The sequence below is a fragment of the Diadema setosum genome, chromosome 7 (assembly GCF_964275005.1).
Source record: "Diadema setosum chromosome 7, eeDiaSeto1, whole genome shotgun sequence".
In the NCBI taxonomy this organism is placed as follows: Eukaryota; Metazoa; Echinodermata; class Echinoidea; order Diadematoida; family Diadematidae; genus Diadema; species Diadema setosum.
Window position 1 is genome coordinate 40,576,740 of NC_092691.1, and position 20,833 is coordinate 40,597,572.

General features: G+C 36.3%; 1 protein-coding gene across 1 annotated transcript in view; it reads left to right on the top strand.

Moving 5' to 3' along the window:
* Positions 1 to 8,491: 8,491 nt before the first annotated feature.
* The window catches only part of LOC140231242 (photoreceptor-specific nuclear receptor-like), a 44,643-nt gene continuing 32,301 nt past the window's right edge, over positions 8,492 to 20,833 (top strand). Inside the window, exons 1-2 of the mRNA XM_072311389.1 lie at positions 8,492 to 8,690; positions 9,292 to 9,420. Coding sequence (XP_072167490.1) covers positions 8,492 to 8,690; positions 9,292 to 9,420 — 328 coding nt within the window. The remainder of the gene's footprint in view (positions 8,691 to 9,291; positions 9,421 to 20,833) is intronic.

The following is a 20,833-nucleotide window of genomic DNA, read 5'->3' on the forward strand; positions in this document are numbered from 1 at the left end:
AGTTTGTTTGTTTGGTGTTTTTTTTTTTAGATTTCTTTAACAATGAGATAGATGATGATGATAACAATAACAATGAAAATGACAGCACCAATAATATAATAATTCAAAAAATGACAACGAAAATAATCATTATCACCATCTTGAAAGTTTTAATGAGAATTGAAATGGAAGGTATTGTTGAGATTATTGGCAGATATAATCAAATTGTGTATTTGATGAATGTGTGTGTGTTCTCTGGGGGGTTTTGTTTTGTTTTGTTTTGTTTTTGTTTTGTTTTTTTATTAACGTGTTACCAGTTAGTAACATACAATCATACTTGCGCAATCCTTCAAAGATACGCTCCGGAAGTACATTTTGCATCTGTATTATATCTGGTCATTTAAAATGCTGTTCATTACCGAAAAAAAAAAAAAGAATTCTACGATCAATTTACACGTTCAGACTTAAACACACCAAAACATCGTCATCATCATCATCGTCGTCGTCATCATCATCATCATTATCATCATCATCACAGGCCATTTCAGACACACAGACACACACACATACCTACATACAGATTTCTTACAGTATCCTTTCCAATTAACTCTATTGTTCCGTCCGCTATCTCGTATACTGTAGTATCTATTCTGCATCAAGCGGCATTCTCCCCGCTTTGTGTAAGTTGCTACCCGTGTTTTGACAAGCAAAACCTGTGTCGCGGACTTCCTTATTCTGCGCACGCTTGAGAGCGTTCTGGCGACCGAGTGCACATTTTAGTAGGCGCGCGCGGGCGTAAAGTGCGCTGTTTTCTCTTTTTCCTCATGGCTGCATTCGGCGCCTCCCATAGGCGTAAGATTTGAGTTTGATGATGATATTAGCGGCGGGAAAGGTGTGAATTTCATCGCCGTACTCAATTGTGGCTGCTCCAAAAGTGTCAAAGATGCATTATTCAAAGATGGGATGGATGGGGATAGAGAGAAGACCAAGTTAATACTCAAAACATTTCCCTACCTGCCATATAAATGTCAACTTGATATTCATTACCTCACTTTAAATCACTTTGATTCTCATTTATTATACATGCTTGTAGAAAACGTTTGCAGTTTCTATCCACAAAAAAGAAAAAAAAAAGTGGAAAACGGAAGGTATAAGGAAAAATAGGAAAAGTGAATCAAAGCTTTTGGTATACTCAGAGAGAGAGTATCCGAGTGTAGGAGAAGAGAAAAGGAGACGTTATTAGGGAGTAAGTACTGAACAAAAAAATATGAAAAAGCATACAACAGAACTCTTGAATTATAATTAAATAGTACAATATATTATGCAAATGCATATAACTACATTCTACTACAATCTAAAAAGTAAAGGAACCATTTTGTTCCAGATTCTACGTTTACACGTAAACCCTGATCACGAGAACACATCCATCGTACACACACACACACACGCACACACGCACACGCACACGCACACACACACACACACACACACACACACGAATAGAAAGAATATACAGTGTATACATATGACATTACATAATGAATAGGTTTCTGCTCGGATTCCAACAAAGTATTGGTAGATCACAACAATAGTAATTAAGAAAACTCGGTGAAAGACGTTGTTTTAAGGAATTTTCGCTCATAGGGCTTTGTAAAGTCAATGGCAGATTTTATTAAAAAAAAAAGAATTATTTTGCAAATAAATCTGCCATTGACTTGACAAATCCCTATGGGCGAAAATTCGTTAAAACAACGTCTTTCACGGAGTTTTCTTAATTACTATTGTTGTAATATATGTGTATATACATATATACATATACAGTATATATATGAGATAAAAACCTAAAATGGCACTAGAACGCTTTATCCTGGCGAGGAAAGCGCATGTTTTTGAAACAAGACACCAAACATATATATATATATATATATATATATATATATATATATATATATATATATATATATATATGTATATATATATAGTTATAGGGTATGGAAGACCAAGCATAGCTTGGAGACCTACTTTCTTGTAGAAATTCTTTGTGTCCTTGATACAACTTTTCAACTTTTCTAAGATTTAGGGAGAATATAATTGAAAAGATAAATACTCGAGAAAAAAAATTGCGAAGCATCACTCAAAATTAATGACGGAGATACGTCGGCCGAAGTATGAAAAATGGCTTTTTATATTATAGACATGATAGACATACTATGTTTGAATTCTCATAAAACAACTATTGAATGAGTTGCCAAAGTTTGTAACGTAGAAGGACTTCATTTTGTCCGATTCTGCTCATATTTTCACCTCTCTGTTAGTAGCCATTAATCCCCCAGCGGACTAACAGACTTTAACATCTCCATTAGATGGTTTCAGAGTCTTTCTACATTATCATTTTTCACTCTAAAGCCCTCCAACTTTTGTTATAGCTTTTTATCACCTTTGCTTGCATTTCTTCAACGCCTGTTAGTTGAAATGACGCGCCCGTACAGTCAAGTCTATGTGGATCACATGACCCTTTGGAACTGTATTTGCCGCATTTGGGTCAAATTTTGATCAAAATAGCAATGTTGATCATACACCCGCTCTAGATGACTCAGGGCTATAATAATGGGGATGACATTTTGAGCATTGTCATCTTAATCCCTGGGCAGCGTGGTGTTGTTAGTCCCGAAGGAAGAAGCTAGCACAAATCCAGGGGACATGATAGAGGATTATCCCCAGGCCGAGGGGGTCAAGGTAGCTCCGGAAAACATGAACCATCAGTGTTCCTAATCGTGCTAAAATCCTTTCGTTCATTCGACAACAGATACGGGGGACTGCCTAATTCCCGAAGGTAATTGGATGCGGACGTTGCTGGTGCTTTTAGGAGCCTTCTGCCCTGCTAAGGGAGGCTTTACTCCGGCCACTTTCATTGTTCCAGCCGGACACTCACCCGATGCCTGACCACCGCAGCATATGGATAGCTGCTCAGACATGAATGTTCGTTTCTTGGTTTCAAGAGATTAGAAAGTCTTGCAAGTTTGAAGAGAGGAAGAGAGAGAGGGGGGGGGGGGATTTCGATGGTTTTTGAAATTCCCATAATGGACATGGTTAATCCTTTTTTTTTTCGAGCAGGGAAACAGATTTGCATAATAATGAGGCACAATATACAAAGTACTACTAATAATATATCATTAATGATAGAGTTTAATAGACGACACAATAGCCATGTTGTGTCTTTAGTTCAAGCTTTAATGACAACACACACACACACAAATGCACATTAAAATAAGTAATATGACGTCGGGATACCAGCTGTCACGGTTACCAGAAAGATTGTGTTTGCCACATCATTTCATGAAAACGGAACATTATGACGTTTTTAACAATTACAATACACTCGTTTATGATAATTGAAGAAGCTAGAAACTAAATGTACAATGCCACAAATGCTCGATACACCGCGACAATGACAATGACTGTATACCTTATAGTTAGTGGTTACATTAAGACAAACATACAAATCATTAATGTGGCATTCATTTTCATGTGCATGTTTGTGTAATACTCACTTTTTCTACTGCGCCTTGAGCACGTTAGTTATGTGGAATTGGCGCGTGATAAATACCCTGTATTATTATTATTATTATTATTATTATTATTATTATTATTATTATTATTATTATTATTATTATTATTATTATTATTATTATTATTATTATTATATACATGTATATACATACAGCTGTATACATAATATATACATACATATATATATATATACATGTATATATATATGTATTATATATATAGATAGATACTGCATTTAGTCTAGGTACAGTTTATTTCTTGATTCTTCGTTATATAGATAGATAGATAGATCGATAGATAGATAGATAGATAGATAAATAGATAGATAGATAGATAGATAGATAGATAGATAGATAGATAGATAGATAAATAGATAGATCGATAGATCGATAGATAGATAGATATAGATATGTAATATGCATGAAATAAATTAAACCGTTCTCAGGAAAAGAAACAAAGGTTTTTTTGTATGGGTTTGTTAGTACTTCGTCAACGTTCAGATGCAAGAAGAGGTATCCTTGCACGCTACATGGCATCCATGGAGTTGCCGGCAAACTGCTTTTTCGACAAGTTGTCACAATTACAACCTTCCAACGTGTGGCTCATAATCATTTTCTTAGACTTTAGCATTCACTCTTAAGCCGTTGAACTTGATGCCACGCATGACTTGGTCACGTTGGTTGCTTCATCTAATGCAACTATATACCAACCACCAATGGAGACAAAGAAAATATGACTCTACGAAGAAACGGGCCAGGCGAGAAATTTGACCAGCGGTAGGGTGATAACTTGTGAACCAGGCAGGTATTTCGTGTCTTTTTTTGTCTAAAGACGTCCTCCGACAGTGATTAAATGCGCTATTTGATTATACACACTAATTCGAACTTGCGCTGCAAAGTGAATCCCCTCAACGGCACTGGGGGTGGGGCACCGAAGGATATTAACCAGTTTTTGTGTTTGAACTTATTCCTAAGAAAAAGAATGCATTAGGATGTAAAGGGAGCTGGAGAGGCGAACAACACCGTTTTTCTATCTCAGATCCCTGTTCTCCATCCCTTTCGTTAGGTTACGGTGAAACTGCCCCTAAAATTGATCAAACTATTTGTCTGTCTTTGAGCCATGGCATGCCCCGCTGAACGGGTTCATCCCTCGTCTCTGCGCCTGCCCTCCGGGCTCGCCCGCGGCGTCGCTTCGCTAGTACCCGCGCGGCGTCCACTGATCTGAAGAAAGATTTGATATTATCTGACTGCCACGGTAAGTTTTCTCTTGTCCAGCCCACCTGACTCTATCGGCCTAGCTTGTTATTTTCTCTCTCCCAAACCCTTCTAATATACTGCATCGCGTTAAGACCTTTACTGGCCCGAGGCAGTGCCAGAATTAAAGATACAAGGGGAAAAGAGTCATACAAGAAAGTCTGCTTTAAAGAATCAAAATGTGTAGTGAAGTCGCTTAACTCGTTCCCATCTCTGTTCCATGTGAGAGATTGTCTCAAAAGAATAGGAGGCGAGAGAGGAAGGGTTGGGATCCAAATATTACGATTTCAAATCTAATTTGTCGACATCACTTTCTAATGCTGAACCGGATTTGGGAGGTTTAATAGAATTGGAGAGAGATCGTTACCCGATGCATGGGTCCTGCTAATGGCTAGGAAAAGCGACAGTGAAAGCTTTTATTTCTCGCCACCGAGTCCTCAGGTTTAAAGAAGACTAAGGCGATCCGACAGATGTGTGAAATGAAAGAACGAAACTGTAGACCTGCAAGGCGAGACATCCTTTGGAAGGTTTTAAAAGTCACATTCTACAATTTAAGTGAATTACGCAGAAACCACGCAAACAAGTCAGGACAAAACAAAACAAAAAACCTAGGGGAACAAACACAAGACAGAAACCTCTCTTTATCAAGTCGCATGAAGATGGTAAAGAAGACTGAAAGACTTTACTTTGTTAACAAACTTTTCTCATAATATTAAGTTTCTTGTAAAGTTGTAAAGGTCACAAGGTCACCAAGGAAAAGATATCAAACGAGAGATAATGAACTAGTCTTCTAAACAAGCAGAAGATTACTTTAATCATGGTTTTATTGCATTTTAACCAATACCATTGAAGGCCATCTACAGTGAACTAGTTAGTAAAGATAAAACTTGAAAGTACTGGGGGCCGTCTTGAGGTAGACAGTCATGTCGGTCACTTTGTTGTCACGTTCCTAATTAAAGGGGTTGTGTAGTTTGGATTAGGATGGGGCTTCAGGTTTCCAACTCTTTTGTGAGATTATGATAAACTTTTTATGAAATATGAAAGAGCATGAGGAATTGAACATTTTTTGAAAATGGGTTCTGAAATGGCTGAGATATCCAAAAACAAAGAGATCCCCCCAAAGATGGGGCCCACCATTGGTTTCAATAGGACCGCTTTGTTTTACTATGTTTTTTGACATCTCAACCATTTCAAAACCAATTTCATCAAATAGACTTTTAATTCCTATTAGAGTTGTGATATGCTCTTTCATATTTCGTAAGAGGTTTCTAATTATCTCTCAAAAAGTTAAAATCTGAATACCCCACCTCAACCAAAACTAGACATCCCTTTAAGTTTAGTATTCCCTATTCATTTCCATCACTGAATAATTTTGAAGTCATCTAATGGGTCAAGAAAGGCTACTTCGGTTATCTGCGCAAAGTATGTCTGAGTTAATAAATAATTAAATTGTTTCGATTCTTCAAAAACAAATAAAATAGAGGACTTAAAAAAGGACACGGGTTTGTTTGTTTGTTTATTTGTTTGTTTGTTTGTTGTTTTTTACTCCATTTTCCATCATACGATTCAAAATAACACCATGAAGAGTATTTTTCTAACATTTCAATACAAAATTATGACATCAATAATATTTTTCAACATTACGGACAAGAGAATATACAGTGCAAACATGACTTGCAAATCTATTATCAACGATGATAATCGACGCCAGATAAAAGGGAATGTTTATAAGGTGAAAATGCATCAGACCACATATTGTAAGCGTGTGCTTGAAATGATAGTGGCTTGAGAAAGTGGTAGTTTAAAAAAGGGGAATCGAAAAAGAAAAGGTCTTGTCAAAGCGACATTTATGACACTGTAATAGACAAAAAAGGAAACTATTTAAGCAGATTCCCTATAAACGGAGATGTCACATTTTTGTCTTTATGACATAGGAATAGACAGAGGCAATGTAAATCTAGAGATGTTACAGTTACTCTGAAAGGAAGAGCATCAATGAAATGATTTATACAAGTGTAAATGATATGAATTAAGGGGATATTCAAAATTACGTTAAATTTCCTTGGGAATGTACATCATAAAAATCAAATGTCTTTTCTTATTAACAGTACGTTAACCCAGTGAGTGCAGATGAGGCATATACGCCATGTTTTCAATCTACAGCATTAACTTTACTTAGCTGGCAAACAAGACACACTTAATCGCAATCGTTCATCTGATCCAGACTGGTGAGGAGATATTGTTATACATTGTATAAACATTAAGCCTCAGTATTATGGACAGGCTTGAATTCAGAATGACTGACATAATGGTATAGTTTTCTTTTTTTCTCTCTCTCTATTCCGAAGACGAATGGAATAATTAAAATCTATTATTCATTGTATCTGTTAGAGAGGGAGAGAGAGAGAGAGAGAGAGAGAGAAAGAGAGAGCCGCAGGATTCGACAATAATAGAATGAAACATAACGAGATGGCAGTGTATCAAAATCAGCATCAGCTTATAAACATTAAATGGGCTTTTGATATATAAAGGGGAGTGACGAAATGTGAATAAAGTGCATGGAAGTAATCAATAAATCGTGACAAAAAGAATGTATAAGCATTTTGTGTATTACACACACACACACACACACGTATATCACATTATACATTATATATTTCATAATAATTATATATATAATAGACGTGTCTGTACAGCTGTACGTGTGTGTGTGCGTGCGTGTGTGTGTGTGTGTGTGTGTGTCTGTCTGTGCTACTAGGTATTATGTACAGACAGGCTTGAATCAGCGCGAGAGAAAGAGAGAGAGAGGGGGAGGGAGACTTAATAGATCATGTTGATGAAAAATGAATGTTAAAAAAAGACTGCATTTCTTTCTCATGAATAAAAGTTTAACATGTTTTACATTACCGATGTGGGTAATGACCCCAAGACGTAGAATGTATGATGTTTTTTGTCTTGTCACATTGCAACATTCATTTACATGATCATCCTATGTATATCTGATTCACATTAACGTATTTTTATTGCCGACAGATAATTTGAAGAGGATTATTATTAAGCTCACTACATCTTCAAAAACTTGAGAACAAGGAGGGGGGGGGGGGTGCTATGTTTGAATAGGTATTCATAGCTCACAGCACAGCCCACATGGATTTTCTCTCGATGACACACATGAGCCCGGCGGGATGATTTTTTTTTACACATAATGATTTCAAAAAGCTGTTATTTCACTTAAAGAGGTAAATAAGAATGATCATTTCTGTCAGATTATTCGAGAAGCAAACAGCATCTCAAAATAATAACATTCACACCATTCAGCATAGAAAATGTGACATGCTATCTGCATTTATATTACGTTAGAATGTACAGTATTCATTATTTCCCCATTTACACATGCGCAAACACAGCACACACACACACACACACACACACACACACACACACACTTACAAACACACTAATCAAAGGCACGTGAAGAAAGAAACCGAAGCCTTGCCTGAATTACCTCCCAGAGTTACATTCTCGACCTGATTTAAGGCTTCAGCCAATCACAGAGCTCGACAGCGTTCGAGAGAAGGCAGAAGATATCCCGTGCTTTATCCAATCGCGCCGCAGCTATTACAATCGCCCCCCCCCCCCCCTCCTCCACCACCAACGCATTGAGGTTGGGAGGCTGGTGAGAGCCCACTATGAGTTCACGAACCAGCTACCTATCACGCACAACGTGTCGCCGGTCAGTCTTCGAGCACTGCTTGACCTGGTTTTGGCGTCCAACGTTCCCGCGTCTGCCCCCTCTACGTCTACTGAAGATTTCAGCGTGCCACCTCCGTAACCAACATTCAGAATACTTCACCCTTTTTGACGGAACATTACTGAGCATTGCAAGAGGTAAGTAAAATCATGAATGACAGACTCTGCGAATACTAGTAGGGGTTTAAAATTCAGACTCTGTATGTCCTAAGAAAAGTAAAAATTGCCATGTTTCTTGGAAAATCTTGCCCCGATTTTTTAATTTTCAAAAGGTTTCTTTTCTCTCATGATACATCGCGAGTGTAGTATGATCCACAAATATCTTAACGAGTTATCTAACATTTATGAATGTACATACCTGGCATTGTAAACTTCTCAGCAATATATACCATAAACCTGACTATATTTTTATGTACATGTACGTTACTATGATCTATATTAATTATGCTACATAACTGATGAAATGTAGCGTGATGATTAAGATCAAACGAAAATGTGTATGTGTGTATACGCGTAAACGTTCATGTTTCCCCATTTCGATTATGTCATTTACCTAGAAAAAAAACTGAAACCGGAATTTCGATTTACAATAACGAACACCCCCATCCTTGCACATGCCAGAAACCAAAATGGATTGTCATGTTGGTGATTGAGGTGATTTCAAAGACGATATAGGATTCTAACATATTTCTTCTAAATCTTGCGTTACTAATGTGTATATTTTTAACTTAATTTTCAGGTGTTGGACGGAGTGTAACGAGCTCCGACGCATTCAGCAAACGATCAATGTCAGGGCAGCTGAAATCGAGTGCGGTCAAGAGGCCATCGACATCGCCGAAATTCCCGCCCTTCTTCACCACTGCATGCCGTACGGGGCAATCCAGCTTTTATTTTCTGCAAGCGGAGGCAACAGCCTTAATCGTATAAAACTTTAACGTCATTACGCACGGAATTGGCAAAAATTTGAAACTTGATTCAAGTGGGTACAGTATTTTGACATTTTAGGTCTTTTCCGTTTCACTTTTCTACCTGGGAGATCTAAAGAGTTGAGACAATAGTATAGCGAAGAGTGTAACATCACGATGAATGGTGATCACAGAGACGGACCACTCTCCATTGGCGCGCCGAGAGATCTGGGCAACGAACCACGTAAGTACCCGCAAATATTTCCTTTCTCTTCGCTTGATTTGCACCTGATAAAATGTATGTGTATGGCATTATTTGTGTGCCGGGTCATGATCTCACGCAAAGTAGGATTATAATGATAGTCAAGGCTATTTTATGCATGAAGATTTTACCAAATTGAAGAGTTCTTGTATACTTATGATTACCATTGTTATTATTGATATCATTATTACTATCATTATCATGTATGACTTATAAATATGTCACTTATGTACGGAAACATGGTTGCTCGCAATCAAAATGGTGTCTATTTGATTTTGACTGATTTAATTCGTTACATTTGTAGATAGGCAACTGCTGTGTTATTTCTTCTTTGATATTTCTATTGCTTTCTTTAGTAGAAACATGAAAGTAAAAGATTATTTCTTTTACTCACAACCGAGAGTCAGGTTCTAAACTGAGCATAATATTTTCGTTTTGTTTTTTTTTTTCTTGGAGGGGGAGGTTAAACCCAATTTATGTTATATTGCATATCGTTCATTTTGATTGTTTATTACAGGTATGCAGGGTGTAATTATCATAATATTTCTCTATTGTTGTGTGCACTGTTCGTTTCATAATGTATCATTTACAGTATCCCTTGTTACAGAAGAGTGAGATGTATTTGATATGTTTTGTCAAAAAATAATAAAAATGAATGAAAAAATTGAATTGAATTGAGTGAATGCAGAACCTTTCATTTACAACTCCATAATTCAGAAGTATTTTGTCTTTTTTCCGTACCACTAAACCTATAGGCAAAATTTCCTCATCATAAAATTATGCTGACATTTAACGTAATCCTGGTTTTGAAATATCTATTTTGTAAATGGTGGGAATATATGATGACGACCAGAAATGAAAAATCCTTTCTTAATGTGCCATATATTCTAAACATTTTTACCATCAATATTTTCTTTCTTTTTTTAACTCTATGTCTTTAGCATCAAGTGGCTATAAGATTGACAAACTTCATTTTTTTTTTCTTTTTGATGACGTAGGGTTATCGCAAAAAGAAAAAATACTATGAATGATATCCATTGTATCAGTGACTCCAACCCCAAGCACCTTCTGATCTGGAGATTCTCCCGCCCGAAACCCCTAGCAAACGGGAGACTCCAAGTTGATGTGTGCGAAGCGCGAAGTTCCTAGGGTTCTAGATGTTCTCTGGTACTATCTAAGGCTTATTTTTTCAACATACGATAGCAATAAGTAAGAAATCCTTTCCACCGGGAGACACAGAGCTAGGGCGGGAGAAATCAATAATCTCAAGCGGGAGAACGGGAGATTTTGCAAAAATGGGCTTTCGGCGGGAGATCTCCCGTCGAAAACGGGAGAGTTGGAGTCTCTGCTATATTATAAACCGTACAGAAGACTTATGTTATAAAATTTCACATGCTTGCTTCTTGCTAGACAGGAAAACATTTTTTTTTAATTTCCAAGAATGATATCTCGGAATATGCTTACATTTGCATCCACAAATAATTCCTGTGCTTAAATAGGCACATCAGTGGAAACCTGAATAAATCTTGTGTCATACGATGAGAACTATATTGAAGGAATGTGACAGAATGTTGTATAGAAACCCCAACGTGCATGTATAATGTTCTTTCATAAAGGGGAGTTTTGACGAGCCAGATTCCTATCAACATATCACTCAATTTTTTCCTAAAGTAAGTTTGCGATGAATAATTACAATTCCAGCTTTAGATTTTTTTTTTTCTGTTTCTGACTTTAACTTGGAAAAAACATGGAACTCATTTACGTCTGAAATGGATGTTGGAGGATGGGGATGTTTGTCGCAAATTGACTTTGGACAAAACAAAATGACTTGGGTATTAATCTGCCGGGAAAAAGAGAGAAAATGCGGAGAAATGAATGTTTCATGAAACATTAGCGCGCATTTCCTACACCTTTCAAAGTCTACAAACTCTGAAATGAGAGGAAAAAGTCGCATGTACTTGGGAGCTTATAAAGACTTAGGGGGATAGAGGAAAAATATTATAGCTTCCAGTGGATGATGTTTCGTTCCATCCTGTTTTCACAAAGTGATTGCAAACGATTTCTTCTCCTCTAAACTGCGAGTCCATAGCAATCATTTCACTTGGCATTTAATCTCACCAGGGTTCATCTTTCTTTTTTTTTTACAAGTATCAAAGCGTAAAGTTGACTTTGAAAACCAAAAATATCTCACTCTGTTACAACAAAAGATTAAGTATTATGATTGCATCCAGTGCAAGAAACACTTTATTTTTAGGAAGTACGTAAATGAGAGAGTTTTTGTGTGTTTGTGTTTTTGCATATATATATATATATATATATATATATATATATATATATGTATATAGTTGTGACGGAGGAAGAAGGGCTGCTAGCAAACGTTGCAGTAGTTCACTTTGCCTTTTATTGCTCAAAAGATTTCGACCCTGTTACAGGTCTTTTTCAAGAGTTTGGGACGTAAACTTATATATGTTTATATATATATATATATATATATATATATATATATATATATATATATATATATGTCAGTGTTTAATTGGTATTGATTTTCAGATTATCTTGCTTAAAGAATCGGCGGTTGTTATTTGAATCAGCTGAGGGAAATTGATATTAACATCACGGTGTTTACGTGAATGATGCGAAGCGATTAAACAAGTTATTCCCACTCCCGTCAAAATGAATAGGTAGTTACACACAACACTGATAGTATAGAGGAAACAAGAATAATGCTCAGTCATATTGAGGCATTTATTCAATGTGGAACTTAAAGTATGAATGTGACCAATACCTGGTTGAATCAAGTGGCTCAAAGATAAATCTTAGAGTAACACAAAACCCTACCCGCATGGATGAAAATGCGTCTGACACGGAGAAGGCGGGAAGCGGTGATTTAATGACCTTGACGTCACATTTATGCAATATTCCGCAATATCACGTGACTTCGAGATTTTATTATGGCAACCATTTCATGGTGGGAAGGATGTTTTAACATCCAGATTAGCAAACAGATATGACATGCCGACTTAAACCCCAAATTCATCACGAACGAAGCAAAGCAACTTAGAGAATTAATGTAATGTACAACTTATAGATCTAATGGATTATTTACCATCAAAGCTTGAAAATTGTGTTTCTGTGGAAGTCACCATGTAAACTGCTAAGGCTCCAGCAGAAAAAAAGATTATGCTTCGTCTGCGTTGTATTCATTTAAAGTTTTTTTTTTAAGTTTTTGATAGATTTCTGTTCATGGCTTTTCTTTAGCCCATGATGCTTGATCTTGAAAATAATGTCAGAATGTAGTATGAAATTATGCATCAAAACACTGGTCAGCGATTGAATGAATAATGATTTACTTTTCTTCAGTTCAATTCAATTCAATTCAATTTATTAAATCACATTCAAAATAATCACAGCGATGTGTGAGTCAAAGGAGGAACTCATGCAAAAGCCTGAGGCTTTGAAATGGAGAGTTCCTTTACAATACACTTTAAAATCAGTTCTGAATAAACATATAGGTAAAAATGTACATAAAAAAGGATTAGATTATGATGACTACAGAACAATATATCATTTTATTAGACAAAACGAAACAAGCAAAACTAAACTATAGCAATAAAATACGAAACAAAAACAAATATGCAGGATAATTGATAAAAGTTTGTAAGATAATTGCATAATTGTTTTCTTCATTATTCAGGAGTATGTAGTTAATGCAAGTTAGGACTAAGCTGCTTATATTTGGTCATGAAATATTCAGTGTGTTTAACAGTTTTCAGTTTAGTGCTTAACGAATTTATTAGATTGGAATGACTGATTTTAAGGAGATAAAGTGGTAAAATATAACATTTCTTATTTCCAGTGTAAAAGTAATGTTTCGTGGCATGAGAAGAAAAATAGTAATTCAATAATCAGGTAAGAATGTGCAAACATACATGTACCTATACCCATGAAATGTATACCAATTTTGAATGAAATTCTGTCCCGAAGATTTATTGTTAATAAGGATCACATGACAATGAATTTTGTTGAGGGAAATATTCTATATATTCTATATATATATATATATATATATATATATATATATATATATATATATATATTTATATATTATATTTTGTTGAGGGAAATATATATATATATATATATATATATATATATATATATATATATATATATATATTTAGAGAAAGAGAGAGAGAGAGAAGACATGAAAACGGTGCAAGTGTTTGGTTTTTTTGAGACATAATAACTTTTTGAGATGTTTTGACGAAAATATTAGAATATTAGACAGTCTGTCTTCCTTTAGGAATGCTCTTGATTCAGTCGCAAATTTTCGTAGAGGTACTCATAGTTCATTTTGAAGTGTTTGCTTAACCTGGATGAAGATAATCACCTCAGATGATTGTTGGTGTTTTATTACAATTTGTATATTGATATTGATATTGATTTTAGAGTATGTTTAGTCTTTGTTTCGTTGTTTTTGTGTTGTATTTGTCTTTGTTTCGTTGTTTTTGTGTTGTATTCATGTTGTATTTTATATTCATGTCACCTCTATGTTTGATTTGATTTTGCTTCGTTCTGTATCTTTGATTTGTTCTGTTTATGTCAAATACCTTGTTTACGGCCTCTCTGAAAAACAGCCTCTTGGCTGATTGAGGGCTTTTAACCCCGTGATTAAATAAAATAAACAAACAAACAAACAAACAAAATCAACTGGACACCCAAGCTTAGATCTACACAGCGGAAAGTGTGGAAATGGGACACACCCTCCCACACAAATACACACACACACACACACACACACACACACACACAATGTAGGTAAAGAGATAGGTAGAGCTAGATATCTGATGTGGGGGGGGGGAGGAGGAAAAAGGAGAGAGAAAGAGAGAGAAAGATGATGATGTCGGCAGATCTATGAAAGAAATGGCACCTCGATGCATAATTGGGTGTAAAAATTCATGTTTTTTCAGCTCATAATTTGGAAAGGGTGGTTGCTCTCACACCTTATTATCGCGGGCCGTAACTGGTTGGTGTATTGTACCCTAGGGCCATGGACACGGCCTTTTCTCCTAGCTCCTGTCCTCTCCTTGTTTGTCTATGTCTTAACCGCTCCCGTCCCCATCCCACCCTTTTGCACAGTCTCCCTCCCCCGCCCCTCTCCCCCTCCCCCTCCCCTCTTTGCCCCGCTCCCCGTCTTTTTCTCTCGCACTCTCTCCTCTTTCTCGCATGCTTCCTATTAGCTCTCACAACTGCTACATTTTCGTCGAGTTCTGTCGGTGCCCAGATTTGTTTGTTTATTTGTGTGTGTGTGTGTGTGTTTGACTTTTTCATCATTTCTTGGAATTCTCCTTTTTATAAATTACATATTTTACACGAAGTATGATGGATATGGGATATATAACATGTTTCAAAGTGATTTATGTATAAAATTATTTTGGAAGGGAAAAAAATTCAGTCAATCAAACAAACAAACAAATAAAACGTTGCCAAGTCTTTCCTTGACCCCTATTCAGAAACAAAACCTACACTCATTTAACTTTGCAATCTATGGCGATGGATACCTTAAAGACACTATTTTCAAAAGCCCGATGATTGCTACGGTACCAGTGGTTTAAATCGCCCTTGTTGCTACATGGTCTTTCTCATTTTTTCCCTCTCTTTATCAGGGGTCTTTATTGCCCTGAAAGAGTTTGGCTACTCCCGTGACTTCTAACTCCTCGTTTCGTCAGCTAGCAGGCACAAAAAAGAAACAAAATTAGCAGTTCATATAATTAATGTTGGGCAATTTTTGCAACCGTTGTGTTTTCATAGTCTTCAGCGTTTCTGAAATATCATGGAAATGAATCAGCAAATACTTTGGTAACTTGTATCTGCTCCGCGTTGTAGGTCAACGTCTTTGGACTATCTGCAAACTAGCATACGAACACAGGATTTAGAAAAATCGAGGGTACAGGATCGAGATTATAGAGGCCTATAATTGTGATAAAATATACTTATTACAAAGAGAGATAGGTACCTGACCCAGAGAAAAAACAAAGAGAATAGAATAATGAGGTAAGAGAAGGGATGATGTTCCAATGAGAAAGAAAATTAATACTAACATTTATAGATTAAAAAGAAAAGAAAAAACAACCAGAAATAAATAGAGTACAACATGAAATCAATGATGCATGTCTTTCAAGAATTGCCTTGAGAAATTTATGCAGTTCCCAGATTTGAATTCAATGTAGTTTTCTTTTTGTTATTCTAGCGTACTTATCAAATACATGTATTATCCTAACCTGATGTAAAGACCGTTTCTTTTCCCCCATCCCTCTCTCTTCCTCTCACTATTTCTTCTCTGCCACTTTTATACAATTCCCTATTACCAAACTTATCTGCTGTGTCAAGTCATTGATATGTTTATTCTATGTTTAGGCGGGATTTTACAATAATTTGCACTTCTTTCATATTGAAGATTTTCCCACAATAACTTAATTATTCTATCAATCACGCAGCAATTATTCCATGAAAAGTCACATGTATATAAACAGACAAGATGATTATAGATGCCTGAATATATAATCATCACATCCTCTTGTTCGGACACATGTTGGTGCAAAACTCTGTAAGTCGGTGGTGGTTGCCTATAAGAACTTAGATTTGGTATTTTCAGCTCCGGAATAAACAGCTTTTGATGAATTGTTATATTTAGTTAGTTCACTACTTTCTTGTCCCCCTGTTAAAGAGGAGGTAGACCACCGCAATACCACACAGAGAGCAAAGAAAGCCGTGTATGTTGTAAATACTTATCGCACATAAGCACACACACACAAGCAAACAAATAAACATACAAACACTAAAACACAGGGACATAAATACAAACAGACACACACAAATGAGAGATACAAATATACCCACTTTGAGGCACATCGAAACACTTTAATAATCGATGTAATTGGGGCTAGGAGTATGACAATTTAACAAAAGCGTCAGCAGATCTGGTTAGTCTTTTGATCAGTGCGAAAATAAGTTTTACTATCATGAAGTGGCGAGAATCTACACGTGTACCCGTAGAACACGAAGGGTACTGTCATTGAATACTAATGGGATTTATATCAAATGGACTTGAAACAAGGATTTTACGAGTAATATCATAGAATTTTTTCTCGATTGATGAAAGAAGTATAATCAAATTTAAGAAAATGTTTGCCAATATGGGTTTTCAAACTCAAAACCAGGACATCTTTAATAGAAATCTGCAGTCAAATTATTAATACAAACCTTACACACATTTTTTTTTTTACTTTCTTTTTTTTCTTAATGTTAAATAAACGGTCATGTAGGCCTACAGTGTAGGATTAGGCGTTAAATCCCTCCTTGACGAGGGAGATGCGTTCCCCTATCTTAGTCCAGCTCAAGAAAACCTGGCTTTACATGCATCCCTAGACTCGCTTCACCCTCAATATTGGAGAACATTTCTTGGTTGTTGTTTTTTTTTAAATTCTGTAGGGTCTACCAGACAGTTACATCTGCTATTAAGAATCAAGAACTGCTAGCGTGTTTTTCTGTGTGCAGAGAAGAGGGGGGGGGGGGGACTGTTGCTGTTTGGCTAAAAGAAACAAAGTAAATCGAAGAATCAATTAAAAGGACTCTAAGTCATTAGTCAGGCTTAATCCACTGCTCCGCCTTCTACCAAGCCGAGCTTACCGACCCGAGAAGGCCCGGCTTAAAAATTCCATCAAATCTAGCTGGAACTACATTATCGTAAACAACCTAGTGAGTACACAATTTGCCTCGTTTATCTGAAAACGGCTAAGCCCTAGAAAATTGACCCACCAGGGTAGCGCCGTCCGTAGTTCTATCCAAGATAAAAGAAAAAAGAAAAATGAAACAAATCAATAATCTTAACTTGAAATGCATGTACGATTTGGATTAAGATTTGGAAGCAGAATGCAAAGTGATTAACTCTACAAACAAGGTACTGAACTTCTGTAGAGATCGAACAGCAAAATGGCTGCGCATTTTGATTCGATTTAGTCTTGCCTCTTCATATCTTCATGTTGATCTCACGCGGATAAACCTTCTTACCTGCTTGATTTCAGTCTAAATATCATCGGATAATTTGAGCCTTCGTGGAGGAATCAGTACCGTAAGCTTTTGAAACTTCGCAATTTGGCAGTCGAAATTGATTTTCTTGTACGGCCTTGTTTTGGCGCTGATTTCAATTTCTGTCTGCAGATACCCTCGGCAAACGCCCGGAGAGCTGTATTGAGCCTCCTTGAAGCAATTATAGCAAGGGATAAGCAAGGAAGATGTAATGCATAATACCAAAAGAATGAATAATATCAACATTACTAATATCATTAGAAGTATAGTACTGATAATGGTGATGGTAATAAAGAAGAAGATGATGATGATGTACATGCATTATTGCTGCTATTGAGCTATCAATATTATCAATATTAAAAGTAGTGCCATTATCGATTATTATAGCAAAAAGAAATAACTTGTGATGATGAAGACAAAACAATCATTGGCATGGATAAAATGTTGGTGATGACGATGATAGTAAGGTTTTGTTTTGCTTTGTTTTTCGTTTTGTTTGTTTGTTTGTTTGTTTGTTTTACCGAGGGTACCGTTTTTATCTTTGCAGTGCACTGTGTTGATCATGATCGATATAGGTGGTAAAACAATTAGTCCAATGGCGTCAGCCAAAGTAAGGAATAAAATTTATGATATTCGGGTACAAAATATTGTTCTAGTAACTTTTTTTTTACTGTTATCAATGCAAGTATTAATCCTTTCGCCACTTGATCAATGCCTTTCAACCCAAGTGTAGAGCTCTTTTAAGAGCAGATATCGATGCCTTTACTCATTAGGTTGTGTTGTGACTTGTGATATTTTGTTAAGTTTTCAAGCAGTCATAAAGTTTGATCTTCTCTACAGACGACGATAGCTCTGAGATGGAAGTCTTGAATGTCTTTAGGTTACACTCATGCTTTGGCTTTATTTACTTTTGCCATATTATTAGTTTTGTGTATTGTGTCAGGATTTTTTTTTTTTTTTGGAGCTGTAATGATTTTGCCTTCCTGTAAACAAAATCAACGATTATAACAAGGCAAAGATGTGATATAATCCTACACACGTATACTGTCTCCCACTACATACGAGCATCAAGAAGTGCGCCTATTACGTGGCAATCAGTGATGTGAGCTTTCAGTTCTACCAAATGATTATTGGAAGGTCTTAGGGTTGCTTATGTTTAAGAGATACCGTAGTGCCAGTTTATTTGTGTTTGTCAATTAATGGTACTGTTTACCGTTGGGAGCAGTGATTTAAAAAATGTTCGAGATATTACATTTGATGCATAATATGTATAGGTCAGTTGCATCAAAAAACATCCTACCATGTACAAATTTCGCAAATAAAACCACAAATAATTATAAGGAGATATCGCTAATTTTCTCACTAAATCATAACTGTAGACAGTTTAGTCTAGAAAAAAAAAATAATCAAAACTATTGTTCACGTTTTGTATATTTAACAATACCTAACATTGATTGTACTGATTCAAAATTTTACATTGGTTGTTTTTATCCCTAACTCACATTTTAGAACTGTTTTGAAGCACTTAAGCTGAGTTTTGTTTCATCTGTAAATAGTAAATAATGCCTTCAAGTTTTTTATGCGCTTGGCAGAAGACACAAAAAAATAGCAACAGATAATGGATCTAATGTCAAGACGTACTGACGGCATGTCTTCTCTGTATAGCTAATGCAAGCCGCATAATACACCTTTCTTATTTCAATCAACACAAAGAGGAATGATTACGTACACCACTACTATCCTGGGGGTAAAACAATACACAATAAACAATCATTGAAGTTAAGTGGACAAAATAACAGCTTGACTCAACCACACCATCAGATCCTGGAAAGACAGGAATATAATATTTCCTGCACTGATATTGTAAAATGGACAAAAAGATCGACTGATCAACCAATGGATAGATAGATAGATAGATAGATAGATAGATAGATAGATAGATAGATAGATAGATGAGTGTGATAGAGGAATATGATTTACAAATTGATTGATGGCTTGATGGATGGATAGATAGATGGATGGATGGGTGGACGGACGGTCAACTCAAGGATGGATAAACAGAGGAAAGTGTTAGAGTAGTTAGAAAGAGAGAGAGAGAGAGGAAAGGGGAAGGAGAAAGAGAAAAAAAGAGAGAGAAACAAGGAAAACTGACGACCTAATTCTGATCATTTTGTTGGATATACAGACAGTGATTAAGATTATCATTAGTTTGAATCTTGTCCGACTACTATCCGACTGAAGCATAACATGCTGCAAAAGATAGACGCCATATTGCACATTGCTCATGTGAGAGAATTCAGAATACAAGTTTTGAGTGAGAAAAGTGAGCTTTAATTAAAAGTTATATATCATAACATCTCACGGCATAGAAACAGCTGGTTCATATAAGAAAACAGTCAGGTCCTTAAATGAATTCTTAAAGGGTTTGGCAGTGCGTATGTCGACTTTTGAATATATATTTTTGGTCAGAATGGCAGTCTTGTTCAGCCACGCAGACGACGGAATTTTTCCGTAACGATTTCTGCAAAGCCGCCCTAGTTCTGATGCCGTGTCATAGCTATAGTGGGAGACAAATCATCCGAAATAATTGCAGCAATTAATTCCGGCCCTTTGCAAGTCTTTCAGTATTACATATCGAGCGACACGGTTGCTCTCCCCTCCCCCCCCCCCCCGTGTCATTTCCTAAAAAGTCATTAAAATATCCACAAATCCAACTTGATACCGTTGCAGGGGTTACATGACACATGACGCAAAGTGAAAGATCAATACTGTGGTGTAAGACTTTTCGTGCTTAATTTACCTCTGATAACAGGGCAGCGAAGAGACGTATTAACATCTGTTCTTTCCCCCGCAGAGCAGTGGAAGACAAATCTGGGAGAGACAGTATTTACAATACGTCAGGCGTCACTAAATTGCGGTTATAATGGCCGTGTGTACAAAAGAAATCTCTTCATCTTGTGCCAAAGAAAATATGTTTTCAGGTGACTCCGGGAATCAACAGCAATATCAAACGAGAAGCCATG